This window comes from Neodiprion lecontei, chromosome 4, assembly GCF_021901455.1.
Source record: "Neodiprion lecontei isolate iyNeoLeco1 chromosome 4, iyNeoLeco1.1, whole genome shotgun sequence".
NCBI lineage: Eukaryota > Metazoa > Arthropoda > Insecta > Hymenoptera > Diprionidae > Neodiprion > Neodiprion lecontei.
The window spans coordinates 17627795-17649794 of NC_060263.1; the positions used below are offsets into that span (position 1 = coordinate 17627795).

At 32.0% G+C, this 22000-nt stretch overlaps 1 protein-coding gene across 14 annotated transcripts in view; it reads right to left on the bottom strand.

The window, feature by feature from the left end:
* Nucleotides 1-3679: 3679 nt before the first annotated feature.
* LOC107224541 (poly(rC)-binding protein 3) overlaps nucleotides 3680-22000 on the bottom strand; it is a 121354-nt gene continuing 103033 nt past the window's right edge. For 11 of the 14 annotated variants that reach the window (XM_046738358.1, XM_046738365.1, XM_046738355.1 and 8 more), the window contains 3 exons: nucleotides 16495-16591; nucleotides 15744-16023; nucleotides 11638-12089 (listed from right to left, as the gene is read on the bottom strand). In XM_046738358.1, coding sequence (XP_046594314.1) covers nucleotides 11708-12089; nucleotides 15744-16023; nucleotides 16495-16591 — 759 coding nt within the window. In that variant the 3' untranslated portion in view covers nucleotides 11638-11707. The other 3 variants (XR_006904061.1, XM_046738366.1, XM_046738363.1) reach the window with 3 other exon arrangements.

Below are 22000 nucleotides of genomic sequence, written 5' to 3' on the forward strand. Positions count from 1 at the left end.
AAAAAAGAAAGAAAATAATAATTATCACGCGAAAATTTCTCACTTTACGATACTAATAACGATATAAGATCGTATTGCGGTTATAATACATCGTACGTACGGATAACATATATATATATATATATCGTACTGAGAAGCCTCCCGATAATATAATTACCCTACACATATATATTTTTATATATCAGGTATCTTTTTTAAAAACCCATAATTAAAATTGCTCCTAAACATGTACAAGTTTATAATGCACACAGCAGCGTTAGCTGTTCGGTTATAAATAACCTGCTGTTTGAATCAATATTTACGACTGCGATAGTATTACGTATGGTTTAAAAAAAAAAAAAAAGTGAAAAACAAAAAAGAAAATTCTTCATTACATCATATCCTTCTTATTTGTTCGTGCATTTAAAGCTAATCGATAAGACAATTAATAATAATTATATTGGTGTCCATACCTCTTGCGACGTAATACTCTCTTATTTGCGTCAAAAATGTTGTAAAAACGATATTACTTCGATTATTAAAAAATTTACAGCGAACGAAGCGGAATAATTTACATCGTCGGTTAAGAAGTAACAAGGAGCCAAAAATTAATAGGAGAAAAGTAAAAAATTCACCCGGTTTGTTGTAAGAATTTCAGTGCTTAATTGTAACAATTGAAATCACCTCAACGATTTTTATTATTGGCACTAGTTCACACATCTATTAGCTTGGCACGCGGTTGAGCTGATATTACCTCTACTACATACTTTGACGGGATAATTCTTTCCGACTTGGCACAAAATCTGTCTCGAAGTGACGTTTCTCTTTCTTCTTCTCTTTTCACCTACTTGTTTCAATAATTTTTTAAAAGTATTATTATTATTATTATTATTATTATTATTATATTTAAAAAAATTTTCATCACTATTTATCCACCATACAAAAAATATGCCTCCAAAAAACTACCAAGTCCGCCGTTTGAAGTCGATTTTGTTAAATTTATTTATTACTTCAATATTTTTTTTCTTCTTTTTATTTGTTTCAAATTGTCGACAGGTTATAATGATTAGTTTTAGAGACGAACACGTTTATAACATCCTATAAAAACTAAGTTATTATTACTTTATTATTATTTTCTTTCTTTTTATTATTATTATTCTTAGCTGATTGCCTTGCGTTACGTTTTAAAGGTTGGGAACTGATTCACGCTTTTCACAATTTTGTCTCCTTGGATTTCTTAATTATTTTTCCATCTTTCTTTATTTTGTGTTCCCTTCTGCTTTTGGAACTCCTATTATTCTCGATGAAGGTGGTTTTAGTTCTCAGTACAATGTGCAGTTAGAATTAAGGCCCCTGCTCTAACAGATTGCTCTATGCCTCGACAAGAATTCTTGCTTCAATTCGACAAGATTTTTTTAAAAATGTTTCTGTTTCATATTATCCAAAAACCTAAACGATACATTCGAAAAACGATTTTGTTTTTTCTTTTCTTTTATTTAGACCAATTGGGAAGAATACTTACGATTGAAATGACCATTCTACGTAAAACCTCGTGAGAGAAAAGCTTAAAAGAAAACTTTACGAATATAAAAATAAATCAACGATCGTTTCTAAATTCAAAATCAAGCTCGAGCAATACTGCGGAAGTTTCGAGTATTTACAATTTTTTTCCTTTATACATAGAGCAGATGCTTTCAGATTCGATCATGAGAAGCAGTCAGTGATTAGAAAGGGATATATAAACGGTTGTGTCTAATGTCTCAATGATTGGTGCACAATAAAATTCAATTCAACTGTCGAAAGAAAAATACGTCATTTGATAATAGTAATAATAATAAAAGTATTTCGCAATAAAACAACTGTAAGAGAATCTTGTTACTATCCGATAGCTGGCTATATAAATTAGACATAATTATACTTAGCGCGTAACTGTACATTTGCGTATGTACGATACAATAAGTATGCGAATCCCTAAAAGATTTGATTGAATCGAAATTGTTATGCCTCTTAGATATAATAATACGTATGATAATGATAGTAACAATAATTATCATAATGATAATGATAGTTGGTACAGTGAATAAATAGATGAGCGGTATTGGAGCAAGAGATATACGTAATTTATACTATGTATAATCTATATATTAACTTTTTAATCTATTTAATAATAAAGTTATTTAGTATTTGTTCTCAGATATGTATCTGAAATTTATTTTATACAATATATATGTATATCATATACCATTGTTTCTGTGCAATTGCATCAACTGTAAAATTTTGGTTTGAAACAAACGAAACAGAAAAAAAAAAAAAAATTATTTTTCTCAATCAAAAAGACGTCGAAATATTTTCTAATATTCAAAAATTTTTACAGTCAAGTAAATATACAAAGACTTTTCACTGATCGTGAATTGGTCGCCCTTTTGCCACTTCACAATAGTCGTATCTGTTTTTGTTTTTCTTTTCCCCTCTTCTTTTATAATCCCCGGTGAATCGTACCTTGTAATAATATTAATTGCCTAGGTGAAATGTTGGAATCATTTTTGTTTTTTTTTTGTTTTTTTTACCATCAGTATCTTACTGATATTGATACGAACTCGTATCGCTTGGGTTCCTTCTTCTTTCTCATTTTCTATCTTCAATTATGTTTAAATTCAATCTTTACATTAATATACACTCAACGTCGTAGCCGCACTGGTATTTTTTATCAGTCTATTCATTTTGTTCGGTACATATAATGCCACTCGCCGCCAATGCGTCTACGTTCGCAAATATCGGTAATATAGTGTATGTTGTTGAAAAAACAAGAAAAATGAAAATAGAAAAAGCAACAATACAACAAAAAACCAAAAAAAAAAAAACAATTTGATTACCTTACATTTCCTGTTCAAATATTGTTGAAGTATTTTTCTTTTTCTTTTCTTCTGATTATTTTACAATTTACTTTATTATTAATTACTTAAATTTTTTACTTTTTTTTTTTTTTATTTCTTATTCGTCGTTCTAAAAAAATTGCCCTTAACTACTATTACTATATATTTCAAAATCTAATCACAGCAATATTTATTGTTGATACACAATCATACCGCGTCTTCTCTCACTAATTTTTCATCTAAGTATACTATAATTAATCAATAATTTAATTATTCAATGAGTCAATCAATATTGATAACGTCAAGTCGTCGAGGGGCCGAAGCAAGACAGTTTGGATGTTTTTAAATTGAATGTAAGACCGACAAAGTATTCTAGGGATAATTACGCCGCGTGAAATTTACTAGAACACCTTGAAGATTGACGATATTTTTATAATCGATCGACGAATTAATTCTCCTCCCAGGCAGCAAGATATGACGAAAAGTTTTAAAAATACAGGAGACAGATGGAGAAAATTCTACTGTCACGAATAGAAATTAAATATCAACAAGGAAGCATCGGAGTGGTGGAGGAATTTTGGCACGCGTTGGAAGTGTTCGTAACTCGAAGATACAATGGATTTACAATTTGGATTCAGATAATAACGCGAGATGATTTAGTTGTAGCATTCGCAGATATCCAAAGATTTTCCATACGGGAACATTTATTGCTCTTCTTTTCATTTTTCAAGAGTCAGAATGATAAGTATTCTCGATCGTTGGCACAGAATAACTTTCCTCCTTCTGTGCAATAGCTCGCATAAAAGGCAGATACAATTGTTCTTCTCAACAATGAATTACAATGTGATTGAAATTATTGTTTTTTTTTTTTTTTGGTTTTCTCTCTCCACACGTTAACGTTAAAATCAGACTATGCCACAATCGCAATCAATCTGCCTGAGATGCTGCGTTAAAGTGTATCTCGCAAAATACTGATATTGGATAGAGAGAGAGAGAGAGAGAGAGCGGGAAAATAACGCCTCGTATTTCGAACTTAGGCTTTAAATTCGCACTTTTATCTCGCTACTATATTTCTTTTTTTTTTCTTTTTTTTTTTTGTTTTCATTTATCCTAATTTTTAATTGTATAATAAATATATATTACTATTCATACTTCACATAATAATAGAATAATGATAATAATAATTTTTTGTTTGGTTTTTCCCTTCATTTTGTCGTCACTTTTTTTTTTTTTTTTTTTTTATTCACGTCTTATTCTTCTTCTTCTTCTCGTCTTCTTCGTATTCACAACTGAATTTTGCCTCGAAAATGACTTAACGTTTCAATAAGAAAGTAATTTGAAAAAATTGAATCATTTAATGATTCTTTTTTCTTTCACGTATAACATATATTATATGTACGTATAATTGTAGTCGTTAACATCATATGCATATACGAGTAAATATTTGGTTCACAAGTCTATTATAGTTTTTTGTTTTGTTTGTTTGTTTGTTTGTTTTTTTTTCTTTCTTTTTTTTTTTTTTTTTCTCTTTTGCTAAAGTCAATCGTATAATTAACGCCGGCTCATTGAATTCGCATCATCATTCGCAAGGTAAAACACGTATTGCAGCAGTAAAATGATATCATTTTATCCAAGTCAGACAGTCGTATATACATAAGGTCTTCATCATCGAGTGTCCTTGAACACTGCATAACAAGTATAAAATAACACCGTATAATAATAATATTAATTAATAATAGTAACTAATAACTATCAACAATAATAATTTCGAATTGAGTTTGCATGCAAAAGCTACGCAACTACAATTTTTATATAAATATGACGTATTTTGAGTACTTTGTACTCGTTGTCAGTTCCACAATTCGCAGGCTCGACGGCTCGTCGTAATTGAATTGTAAAAAATATTGCCAAGGTAAACTGTTTATTGTTGTGAATTTACGAGTGTTGCTAGAAGATTGAAATTCGATCGTAAACTTCTAATCAATCCGCGAAAGTTCTTCGGCGTGTCTAGCGCTTTTTTACAAGTTTCAGACAAGCTACGCAAGAAGAAAACTGATTTCAAATGTACTTAGTGCTCAAAATTTAACTCAAGTCATACTTTGATGCTTTTGTTTGCACAATTTTCAGTACATTTGACTTGTCACTTACAATCTGTCCTAAGTTCGAAGAACTCTATCTTCCTTGCCTTGGAACTCGATTCACAAGGGGAAAAAAAAAAAAAGACACGCCAGACTTGCTTGAACCCAGAGTAGGATCCTCGATTCTTATAAATTGATTGCAAGTCGGTCAGAAACAGATCCAATTACCGCGAGCAACGTTGAGCGTGTCCGTAGAATTTCGACTGTGCCACATTTGTCGATTAAAAAAAAAAAAAAAAAAAAAAAAAAAAGAAAAGAAAACAGTCTAACATCAACCAGTCTAGAAATACTCGCACGAATATCTTACTACTATCATTCTTCTCCTAATTATTATTTTCCTTCCTCCTCTTCGGCCTCTTCTAATTCACCTTTCCTTAGTCCTCTTTTTACTTTAAAATTTTTTTTTCATTATCTTTGTTTAAATATATAAAAATGAAAACTAACATATCTTTGGCTTGTTCCCTTTACCAATCGTCAGCAGCAGCTCGTGGGGCTGCAGCATCATGTCGCAATGCGTACTTTATACAAGTTATTACACTTCAACAAAGTGCTCCAACATGTTTCATGTTTGTTTGCGCGTATTTAACCACGTAATAACGTCTCACGTTACGCGTAATAATTACTGCAAAAAGTTGGTTGGATGAACACAATTTTGGCTCAGCCCCAAACGCTTTGACAGCATTGTGTATATATGTGTCTCGCTATATATATATATATTTATGTATGTGTATATATATATATATATATATGTGTGTGTATGTATATCCTTTTTACTCTTTACTGTTTCTTTGTTTCATCTCCAACATTTGCTTCTTCTTCAAACTCTTTCCGTAGAGCCCGTCTTTAGTGAATCGAAGATTTAACGATGTGGTTCGGTGTTATGTAATGATACGCTGGGATCGCCATTCCTGCTGTCTCCATCGATATCCTGTAACACCATGGAAACAAACGGTTGATCAATTCGCCCTGTTCTCATTTTCCTCTACAATATATACATATATATATATATGTATATATTACATAAGCACTCTTATCGCTAATAATACGGACCCTTTCCGGCTCCCGAGAGACTTTCACGAAAAACATTTTTCTTGCAACATATGAAGATCATTCAACGATTCCTTCGCTTAAACTTTTTGTAACAAACGTCAAGCGTAGAGTTTTACGGAAAATCTCTCAAGTTCGGGCTTGATCCACTTAATGCGTGCACCCGCGATAACATCTTTTTTTCCTCGCAAGTTATAAAACTCATGCGACATAAACATCGAAAGTTTATTCCGAAGCTTTCAAGCGTTTCCTAATTAAATATGCGAGAGCTTCTTTCGTTAATCTCAAAGGGAATATAATAGACTTTTGATTGTTCACTGTTTTCGTGATTAAAATCGTATCAACAAGATCTTTTGTTTTTGCTTTTTGACAAAAATCGAAACTGGTAAAACACATCAGAATAGGTACAAGGAACCTGACGTTTGTACAGTCAAGTACAGTACAATCTGAACGAGAATCACCAATTTTTTATATCGATTATATCAATGAATTTCAAGTAATTAATAACTATATTTAACGGAATTCTCTTTGTTCTTTACACTGAGAAAAATTTCATTTGTTATTATAGTAACGAGAAAAATTCAGTAAAACAGGTATCGTTAAAAAAACTGTTTGAACATTGTTGAGTTCACGAAAAACGAGGTACGCGTAAACATTTTGCGCTATTGTCGATCCTATTTGTCGAAACTTTCTGGTAACAGCTACAAAACTAATTTTCATTTTATACATAGAACTATATTTTTCGATCGTGGTAAAAAATGAACATAATTAAGGACTGAGCGGTAACCGGAACTAAAAGTTCTCTCAGTGTAGTTTTTCTTTTCCATTATTCAAAACAGTTCGTCTCTACTGTCTTACTGAAGGGGTGACGATGTAACCATTAATTCTAGCATTCTTCAGTGAGGTAAAATAAAAAAAAAAAAATATATATATATATATAGACGAATGACTCGACAGTATGTATGAAAATGTCAAGAAAATTTGTCTTTGCATCGTACATTGTACAGAAGAAACAAAGAACCGTAAAATTTGCAAACACATTGTTACATCAATGTTCGCCCGACGGAAAACGTGGTTTGAACAGTTCGATAATCGTATTTTACAAGATAAGGAATAAAAAATATTACTATAGATAAATTTAAGTAACGTTTAAAAACAAAAATTAAAATTCAATATACATTAGGTGTATAACAATATTAAAAATTTGGTAATAAAAACGTCGTTGAAATAAAAAAAAAATAAAAAAAAATAAAAAAAAAAATTTGAAACTGATAAATTTAAATTGAAAGATGTACAAAGTTATGTTATACAAAAATATACAGGTAGGTACGTATGTAGATACATATGTAATGTATATAATATAAGTAATGTCTGTGTTGTCGCGTTACCAGCATAAAGATAACAATTTTCAATACAAATTCGATCAAAGACTGGTTTTTTTTTTTTTTCGTTCGTTTTCTTTTCAAGTGGTTAAACAGGGGAAGTAGAATAAGAGGACTACAAAGGAGCGGATGGTGCTTACCGGTAGCGGGCAGGAGCCTGGGTCAAGTTGGTTGGATGGATACATCTTCGCTCTCTCTCGCTCTCTTTTTCTCTTTAGATCTCTCTGAACGAGTCTCCCCGCTCTTCGGCATGTACGTTTTACAATATATATATATATAAATATATGTACAGATATATTTATACATTCGTATATGTATGTATATACCTATATATATATACATACAGTCTTATCATCGAAATTATTAGCATCATTTTCGTCGAAGAAGAACCATCAAAGGAACAACAATTATATCAGAGTTAAAATTTTTCTGCGTACAACATTTTCACCTTTTTCTTTCTTTGATCTTCGAAGATCGCACACCCTCGCACAACTATCACAAAATAGAAAAAAAAAAAGAGAAATATCAATCGATTATTTAAATTATCATTACTATTGTTGTAGAAATTCAAAACGTTCTGTCGAACAATCATATTTAATAACGTGTAAGTAGCGAATAGAAGATCATCGATTCGAAATTGCAAGTTTTTCCATCAGATATGCAAATTTTTTTTTTTCACCATGTCGTAATTAAGCAAAGTAACAATACGTATTTACAAATTATTAGATTTTTTCATTAATATTTTTTTTTCTGTTTTCTTTTTGGGCGGATGGGGGTTTATCACAACTCGATGGAGTTATCGTCGGGAGATACATACAATGGACCTGTATGAACGTGGAAGGGGATACACAAATTATGAAATTGCAAAAGAACGGACGTCAAATATAATGTATTTCCATCAAATGAATTTTTGGAAAGAAAAGGAAAAGTATAACGATTACACGCATAGAGGGAAAGTAAACTAAATTCACTAAAGCGTTTCTAAGAACAATTTCAATCCTTAGGAATGAAAAACAGAGTCTATGTTATAATTTTCTCTTCTTCTTTTTTAGTAATTGCAAAATATATACCCTGGATCCGCGTATACAATACACGCATTTGCAAAGTCCATTCTTTTGCAATTTCAGATTTGAAAGGAAGACAAAGGAATATGTTTGTATTAAATATGCCTAGCTTTATTCAACAAGGTGATACAGAATAGCCATGTTTTTTTTTTTCCTTCAATTTTTCGTCATTTCTTTTTTCTTCTTCTTTCTTTCGCTAAGCACACAATGTATAATAATAGCTTCAGCAATATGTGCGTGAAGAAATTCAACCACACATGCTTATATCTTCCTATGGTCCTGGCCTACAATAATGCGACGTATGAATACTCCCATATTTATTTTTCATTTATTTTCATTTTTTTTTTCTTTCTTCTAAATTGATTATTACGTTACTAAGAAATGAAGTCAATGTTTTCATATAGTATCTGTTTATATAAAAAAAAAAAAATAATAATAATAATAGATATTAATATATATATAAAGAACACACAATCATATTTCGTCGGTAACGTTGCCGGACCAATTGTATGGTACATATTTGAAAGATTTTGAATTTTCTCGTGTTACGCCAGTATGAAAGATGAATTACTTTCAGAATAACGCCCGCAAATCAATTATATTATACATAATTAACTGGTCTAGCAATTTGCAACTTCAGATTTGATTGGGATTTTTATTCAATTTACAATAATTATGATTATAATCGCGATTTGAAAAAATCAACTATCTTGATTATTAAAGGTATATCGATTCTCTCTCTCTCTCTCTCTCTCTCTCTCTCTCTCTCTCTCTCTCTTTCTCTCTCTCTCTCTCTCCTCTCTCTCTCTATATATATATCTCCCTCTCTAACTTTCCACTCTCTCTCTTTCTTCCTTTTACTCTTATTAACACTACAGAATTGAGCACACGAATATTCATATAGAAAGAAGACAGAAAGCTTCAATTGTTAACAGTAGGTATTTTTTTTTTTTTTTGTGTGTTCTATTTTTGCGTTTACTATTTCACTTTCAGATTTAGATTCAGCAGAAACAGAATAACAACAAAAGAGAAGAAATAACAAAAGAAGCAGTTCTTTTCGGGCTAGGAATTGATACGTTGAATGATCGAAAATATTACAAAATGTCAATCTACGTTTATTCAATCGAGACGATTTTCAATATGATATGAATTCGAATTTTCTTGTTTTTTCAAGAATTACAAAAATATTAGAAATATTGATATTAGATACATGAACGCTGATATATTGTACAGAGGAAGAGACCGCTGATAAAAAAAAAAAGACCATTTACTTCATACGTTGCTTGACATGACATGATTGTTGTTTTGAGTGATTAATTTATTGTATCAATGATGCAGTGCGTATCTCTCTTTCTCTCTCTCTCTCTCTCCCTCTCAATCTCTCTCTGTGTGTGTGGTTGCATGTGTGAGTGTGAAGATAGGTAGATACGATGCTTTACGAAACACAGTACAGTTGAATAGAGTATATGAGTAAATATAAAAATGATGATAATAATAATAATAATAATAATAATAATAATAATAGGAATAATAATACGCTATTTATGTGTATATATATATATATACACACATAATATATATATATACATATACATTATACATATATATATCAAGGATAATCTAAACTGTATCGCATCAAGAGGCAACCAAGAAGAGTTTAGTGAATAATAAACTCTCAAAATTTATCACTACCATACTATATTCCCCATATTCCATATCGATTTTTCGATTCCACGCAAATCAACTCATTTGCTTTTCGAATTGGTTTCTTTATTCTTTTTCTTCTTCTTTCTAGTTATTTTTCAAAATCAAAACACAATCTGTGTGTACATATATATAGTGATGTAAGTTACATGATAGCCGACACGGATACGTGTACAGAATTAACATTATTTTCTTTCTGGTATTTTTTTCAATCACACTTTCCTTCTCGTCATATACATATACATGAGTATAGTAAGAGACCAATGCTAATACCCAGAACCAAGCATTTTTGTTTTTACTTCGCTTTCATAGTATCACGGATTCGTGCGTAAAAAAAAAACAATTGACAACAGGTATGCAATGCCTTTTTATGCCATATATACATATATAAATATTGTATGATTAGTATGATTAATTATGATCAATATTTATATGATTGGTTTTTTTTTTTTTTTCATCCTTCAAAGGCGTTGCAGAGATAAGTGATTACAACTTGATGATTGACAAATTGTGGAATGACACTTGCGATTGCAAAGTATCAGAACAATCTTGTGTTACGCTTGCGTGAAATTTTCGCGACTTTCAATTTTTTCTTCTTCTTCCTTATTTAAAATTCTTTAGCAGCAAGATTCATGATTCGCGATAATATCGCAGTGTATGGTGCTGACAAAATAGTCGTCTATGATTTGTATGTACGATAAACATGTACATGTACATGTACACATGTATATTTGTATATATACATACATACATACATACATATATATATATATATATATATATATATATAAAAATATTTATGTACGCTCAATTAACGAGGTTTATGTAAGTATCTTAAAAATGTAACATGTTTCAATTGTGCAGAAAAAAAGAATGAATTTTTGGAAAAAAAATCCGATTGTCCGAAAAATAAATTCAAATCAGAATATAATCATCATCATCAAAAAGAAAAGCAATGCACGAAACGATATTACTAGCAATAATGATGGGGGGAGAAAAAAAAGAAGTACGCACACACAGTGTCTCGCAATACAAGTATAATGGTACTCGGATGAATAAAAACGCAAGGTTATATGAAAAATAATATTATGCTGCGAAACAAACGAAAAAAAGTCAGTAATAAAAAAGCAAACACAAAAATAGCATATATAAATACATAGGTTGTAAATTGAATAGAAAACGTTACACTCTCGACTGATTGGATTGAGAAAAAAAACTGATTATAGAAAAATTGAGAAATACATATTAGGGATATTGTTTAGATGAAATTTAGCGACAAGTGATTGTCAAAGAATGTGCGGTGATGTTATTGTTTTTCAATAACTCCGAGTCCATGATACGCTTCCTCTCTCTCTCGCTTCTTGTCTCTTTCGCTTTTCCTCTCTCGCTTTCTCTCTCTCTAGCTCTATCTCTCCGCCTCTTACATTCGCACAGAAATTGTAGACTGAGAAAAAGAAAAAAAAAAGGAAAAAAAAAAAGATCAGAAGAAAAATGGGAAAAGAAAGAACGGTAGAATTAATTCAGTACGGATTGTACTTGGTGCGCTCTGATTTAAATTTCCCGCTGTCGGTGGGCCCGGGTGCACTGGGACTACGAAGTCTGGGTGTAAATGGCTTGTGTGAACGGTGCACACCGGTCGTTTGTACCGGAAGTGCGGTAGCGGCTGCACCTGCAGCTCCACCTAGCAATTCCGTTAGCCCGCCAAGAGCAGTGAGGCTAGATAGGGCGTTGAGAGCACCTGGCTTGCTAAGCAGCTGAGCCAGAGGAATGGCGCTGGCCAAAGGAGAGGCAGTGGTGGTAGTGGTAGAGGGGGAAGCACTGGCCCCGGATGCCCCGGGAGTGGTACCGCTGCCAGGGGTTTGGGTATTTTGGGCCTCTAAGTTAGCTTTCTGCAGTTCGACACTGGGAAAAGACACAAATGTAAGGTAGGAATGTAGTAATTGGTGAAAACTGGTATTCATGACGGGACGGTAAAGGTGTCAACTATTACTTGAGAGATGCGGCGACGTGATCGTTCGGACAACGCTCAAAAAACTACTTGAATGACAACGATCTTTCATCATCGATGGATGCACCGATCGTGGAGAAAAAATATTATTACAAACAATATCAAATATGAAAAAATACTTGCAGGTAGATGCTTCGATTTGACTTCTTATAATTGTATTTACTTTCGACTTTACTGAACTTTATCATCGTTTCTGCGATTCGGTGTTTTTATTTCGTTTTTCGTTTTTAATTGTCATTAATTGTTCGAATCGACAGTAAATATAACGTCGCCATATCTCTCTGTACATAAATAGAAGGTCGAAACTATAAAGTATAAAAGACAAGAACAACAACAAAGCATGATGTGCACTCTGCCTGAAATATTATCTGAACAAAGAAGAGAAATTGATAGTGAATTATTATCGGTTGTGTACTGGCAGATGATGACGACAATGACAAAGACAACAAAGATACGAGGTATTGAAACATTTATATATACAACTAGGACATAAAGTGTGTTAGAATGAAATTTATGTAGTACACAAATGGCAATCGGGAAGATTGAAAGTTAACAGTCAAAAAAATAAAAATAAAACAAACTCGAGAAAATTCAATTCGTTGTACCGACAGAGTGCAGGCCATGCAATGGGAGTGCTAGGATATGATTATGTAATAATAATATATAAGTTATAACAATAGAAATACGCTAATGTTTTTTCCCTTTTTTTTCTTTGTTTTTTTTTTTTTTTTTTTGTTTTGGGTGGGGGAAAAAGAAGTATTAACATAGTTAAATGCAGTAAATGTATGTAGGTGGCAATCTGGAATAAAATATAATGGATTATAATATATAAATGGAAGACGGAGATGAGCCTAACAGTCCTAATTTGTTCACAACTATGTGGCGTCAAAATGCTACACGAAACTTCATTCTGAAACTGTGTCAAATTGTTCTTACTTTTTGTATTAATTTACGTGCATCTTGTCAACTTTCCATTACTTCACCCCCCCCCCCCCCCTCCACCTCCCCCTTCTTTAAGAAAAAAAATTAACAAAGGCAGTAAATCAAATATTGACACTGTTCGTAAATCCTTTCCATAAAAATAACAGCACGACTATGATAATAATAACGAGAATGGTAATAGGAATAGTAATGTGCCATAAATACAATAGAAAGTTATCTTTGATCACACGATATTGATTCTGCAGAGTGAAAGTTATAAATGAATGTGAGTTAATGAATGCGACATGGAAAATAAGTTGGTTAAAGTGAATCTGTGTCATTAAATTCTTGCTATAATCGGTAACAAAAACACTATATTGTATATTTCAATTGGGTAAATATAAATCGAGGTGAGTTTTCCCGTATACAGATAATTGACAAAAAGATATTGAAAGCAACAGTCGAATTAGGAGAAACATGAAATGGCTGAATAGCTAAGTGATTCTCAAAGTCGAACATGCATGGAAAGTTGTGATAGAAAATATTAGAACCTCTACCAAATGACTAGATTCCCACAAAATTCATACCTTACCATTTCTATTACGTGTAAAAATTGATTATACAAGTAGAATAAATTTGTATATTATATGTACCAAAAGCCAAAGCATTAGAATGTACAGCCAGTAAGATAGAGTAAAATGTGATTTGAAATGTTAAAAAAGCATAAGTAAACGACGTTGTCAAGTTACAGGGAATCTCGTATTTTAAAATATCCATAGATAATCTAAGTGATGCAGGATTCGAATTTGTCTACCTATTGATTTTTTTTTTTTTTGTTTTTTAACGCATCTATCAGTTTCTTTTGACGTTTGTGAAAGACGGAAAGTAACGATCCCTCATTTTTCAAAACAATTTGTAGAAGAATAAAAATATGATAAAATAAATAAATAGAAACAAAAGAAAGTGGAATAAGACATATCAAAACCTATAAAAGGTAGGAGTATCTAACATTCGTCATAGGATGTTAAGTAGGATATATGATGAATTGATAGAATAGAAGACGATTGTGTTTTTTTTTCCTTCCCAGACTTATTTTAAGGGACAGCCAGCAGCTATAGGGAACAGATATTATCGGAGTTAATTCTGGATTCTGCAGTTGAGTTAGGTTCAGTAGGTTTTCTCTAGGTTCTGGACCTGGAAGGCAGGACCTGGAAACAAAGGAATTAAACTATTCCTCTTCTTCCCTTGCGATGATAATGCGGTTTCCTGTCTTCTTTTGATAGCGTTGGTTCCTTCCCAAGTTGAAGATAAATTTATTTTCTTCTTCTCCTCCTCCTCCTCTTACCTAGTCTTAATAACTACACCTCCACCTCTTGTATTATTCTATTTTTCGATTACTCGAAAATAAAAGAAAGGAGAAATATGAACACAAAGGAAAACAAAAGAAAGAGACAAAAACATATATCGCAACACACAATATTTTCCCCAAATATTGAATAATATATTTCCATACTACTAATTGCTGTTGTATGATGACATGTGTTTTTCATTTTCAAATAATCCAAACATCAGAAGAATATCACTTTCTTACCGATTTTCGTCTTTTGTATGAAAATGAATTTAATAAAAAAAAATAAAAATTGCAAGAAACAGAAACAAAAACAGAAAAATGCAAATAACTCGGTTGTTAACTATGAGCAAAAGTTTCAATTTTTGTCTAGCTGACTTGTGGTATGAGTCTAATATACTCGAGTGAGAATTGAACCGTTAAATTGTTTTGTTTTTTTCTCACATGTCATCATGAGTGAATATTATTGAGGAACAGATCTAATAGGCAGCCCCCAGACAAACGAGGAGGAATGATGAGAGTGTGTGTAGTAAAAATAACTAATCACATAATTTATCTTTCTTTTAAATTTTGCACGTGTATGCATGCATGAATCGGCATATTTATTGCCGCAAGATCCTTAAAACCACTACACACATACATACATGAACAATAAATACAGTTGTTTGAATTATGAAATTTTCATTCGCCTGAAAACATGACGAGTCTAGAAGTGGAGCGTAAATCGGTTGCTTTGAGGGTAAAATTACTCATGACAGATAACTATGAATATCGTTTATATAACAGATTTACGAGTGTTCTACAGAAAATCTATCATAAATTGAGATCGCAAACAGTACTGGATAGCGCCAAGAATAAAAACAGAACGCACATGCTGTGACGGTCAAATTTCTATAAGTAAATCATTTCATTTTATTCAGCAAATATCCTTTCAAATGTCTGCAAATTAAAATCCCAAATCGCTAAAATTTACACAGAAGCGTGGGAAAACCAATTCGTCGGATCAAAAGAAAAAGTAGTAAAGATTTTTTGTAAAGAAATGTAAAAAAACGCTGATCCACTAGCAGAATTTGAAGAGAAATTACAAGATTTATGACGATTAAATTTTTAACCTAAACTTGCGTCACTAATCCCACAATGATTTTGTCATTATTGGATATACGTGAGAAGTTTCTATAAATTTACGAATATGGAGCGCTATCCAGTGCTGCGAGGCTCAAAACTCAGTGTTTGTATTTGAATTTTGACTAATGTGAAGAATCGAAGATGCTGTACTTACCTCATATTGATGAGATATTGTGCAAGAGCGACCGCGTCTGGATTTCCAGTGATAGTTATGGTGCGGTCAGTCGCTCCTCCTTCCCTCTCTTCACAATTGCTAATGCGAATCATGGCCCCTGATATTTGACGAATTTCAGCTATCTTCGTGCCACCCTTGCCAATGATGCATCCGATCAGCTCGTTGGGAACGGTCATCTCATGCGTCTGGTTGTTAGCCGCTGGCTGCTGTCTATTGGTGTTGCTAGTTCGCAACTGACTTCCAGCGAGTGCTGCTAAAGCTATAATATATTAGTGAACAAGAATTAGAATAGATGTCTTGATTGCAGAGTACAGTCAAGGTCTATTTAATTTCAGTTCGAAATAATTCTGACAACAAGAACAACTTTTGGCTGACTGATAAATACCTCAAATAATATATCATTTGCAAGGTGGTTCTTCAGATCCACGCTCTTTTTTGCTGGTTCTTTGGCAGCGACCCTAATATCTATTATATATACATATACTTAGAAATTTTCGAATGCACAGAAAAGTCACAAAGTACTCATTGATTAGATTCTGTATGTATAAAAATCCGTATGAAGATAATTTAACTGCCTTTTTCTTTCTTATTCGTTTGCCAACAAACATTGAAATTTTATTTGTATAAGATTGGTCGGTTCAAGTTTCACATATTTGAAGATCAAACATTTCTCTGACAGTTGAGTTTCGTGAAGAACCACCTTAATCGAAATTGTCTAAACTTTACTTACCAGCTGGATTTAGTCCGCCTGTGTTGGCAGGCGTGGCGAGACCTCCAAGACCTAGAGCTGCGAGACCAGCGAGAGGATTGCTCCCCAATTTGCCCATCTGTAACAACGATGAATACCAACTGCTCAACGCCTGCCATTTGATGCGGTAAAAAGTGTGTGGCGTATTTTTTTTTCTTTCCAATTTTCTTTTTTTTAACGCCATGATTCTTTCGAGCGTCATTATTACGAGCGCAGGATACAAAACTCTTCTGCATTATTTGCTTAAATAATTTGGATGATTCAATTTTCCTTAAGTAAAACTAAATTAACGCGTCGAATGAATGATGAAACAATTTTATACTATGAAACCTGAATCTTTAATATCACCGTTGTTAATATACATATACATTGATACACCGATACTAGAAAATAACAACGTGTATTGTTTGTTCTTTTCGTTTTTCAATTGTGAAATCATTTCAAATATATGCATATATATGTAATTCTGCATTATACGTATATATATGTATATATCACTTCGTAACAACTCCTTATAGGTATATATGGCAATGTACAGCAATCAAACAAGTTTTGGTCTTCTGGCAATTAGTTGGATTGAAGGGACGTGGACGCAGGAAATCTGTGAACCTTTATGAACTAAAAGAAAAATGAAAACAATAAAAAGAATTCTATTCGGAGCAGCGTCTGATGTAAACTTAATAGAAAGTAGGCTTTCTTCTAATAGGTTTATCGGTTAAAATTCAATAATTTTTTGGTAATTTTATTACCAGATGGTTGCACGTCAAGTGTTCATTACCAATTTAATACATTCGTAAGGTACGGTGATTTATCCGCGAAGGTAGATAAAAGAAAAAAAAAAAAAATTAAACAGAACAAAAATCAAGAACGAGGGCTGAAATAACGATATTTCATCTCGAAACAAACAGCAATATTGAATTGACTATTGAAACAGTGAAAGAAATCTGATTCGGTGGATTTGAAAGAAGTAGTTATCCAAACAAACTAATTGTAAGCCATCATCACGGAGTGAAATTGAATGAGTCTACTCAATTATCTACCACTTTAAGGCGGTTTGAAATGAAAAATCGATATCGAAACTCTTGTTTGTAACTTTGGTGTTTTTTTTTTTCTTGCATTACGAGGAGAATCACAGTAGCTTAAGAATGCGATAATTGGATAAACTTACAAAAAAATGACCAAACAATTATGAATTAACGATTGTCTAGTTTCAAATATGCGCTACAGTATCGTGTCCAGCTGTCGAGAATAAACTTGGCAGATTTGCCAATCATTCATCAATTTTGACGATGCGAAGTAAAAATCTACAAGAAATGTTCAATAATGTTTTACTTTGATCACGATGAACAATCGATTGAAAATAACGAATAGCTAATAAGAACATGCAACTATTGAACGAAGAAAAACGTCGAATTTAAGATAATAAAGAATAACAATTATGTGCCGTTTACAACAGTATTAAATTTAATAGCACATTGTATTTGATAAACGCATTGAGACACGTTTCAACGATATATGATCAACTCAACTCAACAAGAAACGTAGATCTAATCGTATGACTGGATAGGAAAAACGAATTCTTAATTGCGGGTAAAAGTGAGGAAGAATAAAAAAAATGTAATTAAACTCCAGTCTGATAAATGGTGATTTTTGAACTATTTCTATATTCTGTTTAATCCTTATCTCAAATTAAGGAAAGGGCAGGTTTAAACTATACTAGATAGGCCTGCAATAGGGTAATTTGCATCTGCGCTTAGCTGCAGATGACGATCAATCATCGACTATTCATACATAATGATTAATCGTAATTTGGTAAACTGTTGTAAGGCAGCCCACCCTCGCGCAAATTCTTCACCAAGTGCAAAGCCATGCTCTATTTATAAATCGGATATGTACTATGAAATGAAAAGAAATGATAAGGAATTTGCCCAAAGGTAAATAGAATTCGAAAATATTGAAAACAAAGAAATGAGAAAAACAAAAATTATATACACACGTCACAAGGTTTTTACCGATGGGAAGTGCTACATAGTTTTTACAATCAATAAGCTTTAGGAATGTTTTGATTGCACCGAATCGGAATGTAAGCATAAAGAGGGAAAAACAAATGTTCGACAAAATTTGATGCTACTTTAAACAGTAATTGAGATTATTTATATTTCTATCTTAATAAAAAATATTGGATCATGGAAATTAGTTTACGTTGTCTAACAAAACTCACAGTTTATTTCAACAATTAACTGTTTCTCCATTCCTTCCGTTTCTAATAATTCCAGTTTATCCCTGATAATCATCTTACTGCAACAATGTGCAAAAATAAAAAGATTTATTTCACCGTAAGTAAAAATTATTTCACACCTGCGAGGGTAACTTGAAATTAAAAGGAAAATGAGAAGAAACACAACAAAAAAAGACTATGAAAAACCAGAAATTATGAAAACAGAAGAATGATAATAATTCAAGGCATTTTGAGTCGTCGCTTGAATAACTTATCGTAATATTGGAAAAGGGATATTCGCAAAAATGTCGTGAAAGAATTATTTAAGAATCGCAGAAGAGACGGAACAGAAACGACGATACATAAAGCCAAAAATGAACGTCAACTGATTTTGAACTTGAGAAGAACAGTATAATTTTACCGTTCCGTGCCCATACATGCATTCCTTGTATCAATGAGTATCAACGAGTGTAAGAAAAGGCCTTTCCTCTATCCTGTTGAAACCAAGATTAAAGAAATCGACAACGATAATAATCGAAGCAAGCGTTCTTATAGTTAATGACCGGACAATGAAATCAATGTGCATGATTATGATACAATAATTTTACTAATGTATGCAAGCATTCGTGTGGAATGAAAATTTCGAGTCCACGATAGGAAGAGCTCGAGTATTTTCCTACTTATTGTAGCTAACTATTGTACTGTTATAACTGTAAATTTATATCGCAAAACAGTTGTGAGAAATATTGCTAATGAAAATTGGAACAGAATAATATAATATTGTGAGTGTTATTCAACATATTCAACATTTTGTGTGGATGTAAAAAAAAACAGGATATGAAATAAATCATCCGATTAACAGTATCAAAGCTGCAGGAAAAAAAAAAAAAAAAAAATAACGACAAACCATAACGATTTTATTTTAAATTTGACGAACTTTCGGTCCACAAATTGTTCTCACATTTTTTCAAACGAACCAAAAACCAATATTTTTTTTTTAACTCACAAGTATAACTAATATTTGTACTTGACACCTTTTCGAACACAAGTCATATTAGACTCTGGAACAACTTACAAATAGAAAAAAGATGAAAAAAAAAAACATATCAATAACGATGCGCACAAAATTCTCTCTCAATACTTAATTATTCAACTTTAACTAGCGGTCTTGGATTCGTTTGTTAACGTCACACCACGGCTGACTTGTCGAGACGCTTCATATTCATACTATCAGTTCTTTTTTCTTATTTTCTTTCACGTTTCTGTATACCGCATGCGTAACGAAATCTTCGACTATCACAAGCACAAGATATAGAGACATGCATACACACGATATAATCGGCATTGCACATTCAAGTAACTGCAGATAGATAAGGTTTGGTAACAGAGTGGTTTTTCTTTTCTACTACACAGATACACAACAGATAGATAGAGATGGACAAGGTGAACCCATTTACAATAATATGGGAAAACACAAGTTTTGTCTGAAAAGTTAATTCAAAATATACTATTGGTTAAGAAAAGAAGGTTTTACTGTTGTCCGAAATTCATATTGTAAAAACAGAGTTTAAAGATTTTGAGGATTATAAAAAAGCAACTTCATCCAAAATTCAATGTCGTTTTCCCATTTCGTTATGTTTGTTTTTCTTCTCCATGTTCGCTATCTCAATGTCGATGAAAAGAAGATAACAAGCTGATTGAAAGTATTCACTCTAGGGTGCAGCAAAATAATAAGAAAAAAATATATCGTCGCTGCAATTATGACGAAATTTTAAGTTTTATACTAATTTTATGAAGTAGATCGTTGATCAAATTCAATGAACCTCTCTCCTCGCTTGAAAAAAAGCTCTTACTACATCACATGCTCCATAATACGAACAACAATCATTCTCTTTTTTTATTCAAGTAACTCAGTTTTATATTTATTCCTGTTATTCTTGTTAAGTGTAAGAAACAAAAGAGAAAAAGATATCTAAAACAAATGACCTCTGGCAAAAAGTATTTTTCGTTACAGTTTAAGCAATAGAATTTTGTTTGCTCACGTAAATTCACTTTTATAATTCCAATGATGAGGTTTCAGTAAGCCGAAAAGTGTACAAAAAAAATTTTGCTGCAAACTAGACATTGTGCTCGAAAATAAGGAAATGTGTTATTGGCGGAAAGCTAGATTCAAAGGGTGACATTTAAGGGTGTGAGGAAGTAAATCAGATATAGCGGAAGGTGATGGTAACCAGGGGGACATTCCGATGCACGTGGATACGTACTACGTGAAGCCACGGTGCACAGCGTATTCAGAATATAGCAGTATCGAATATCCGTAACAGGGGAATAATGAATTGACTTGGGGAGAAAGAAAAAAAAAAAAAAAAAAAAAAAACACATCAACACGTGCCCGTATATTTGAATAGATAGTTCTGAGTGTGTGCTGCCAAATGAAATTAATCATTGCAAAAGAATAGAATGAAAAAAAAATTAAAAACAAGGTAAATATTTTCACCTTATCATTTTCATGTCGGTCGAAGTATGTTTGATATTCAAAGAGTCAATATTCGGCGTACCGTTTCGAGTAATGCAAGTTCAAAGAAAATTGCTTTTGGCATAAAAATGGGAGATTGAACGTTTAATAATGATCATCTGCTGAAGAGTTTGAACAAGGGTGAGGCCTTCCACTGATTTATGAAGAACTTTAAAATTGACTATCTAAATATTCACAAGCTGAATACTGTCCGGTACAGGAATCGAATTGTTATTCATTACTTTTTTCATCAATATAGACAAATATTCAGGTTCATCCTAATGAAAGAAATTTTTATACTTACTAACTTTTCAAGATTTTACAAAACTAAACATTCAGTTTTTTACCTTCACTCTTCTAATAGCAATGAAAATAAAATTCTCCACGAATTGCAAAGTATAAACCCAAAGATTTTACAACAGTAACATGCATTATAAATTTTCTAAATCGGTGTTTAGTTTGCTTCGCTCATCATATTGTACTCTACAGAAATGAAGATACAATGTTGATTTTGTTTCTACTTTTACTCCACAAAAAATTCTCTCGATAGTTGGTTCCCCAATTATTCTAAACTCTAAAAACTCTTCCTAACAATTCCAGAATTCCCAAAAATTCAGTACATTTTTGTTTTGAAATTATATTTGTATTAACGACGGACTCTGATGAAATTTTAATAAAAATGCTTATTTCATTTTTGAAATGACTAAAAAATGTATGATTGAAATTTTTTTTCTACAAGATTTAGATCATAGTGG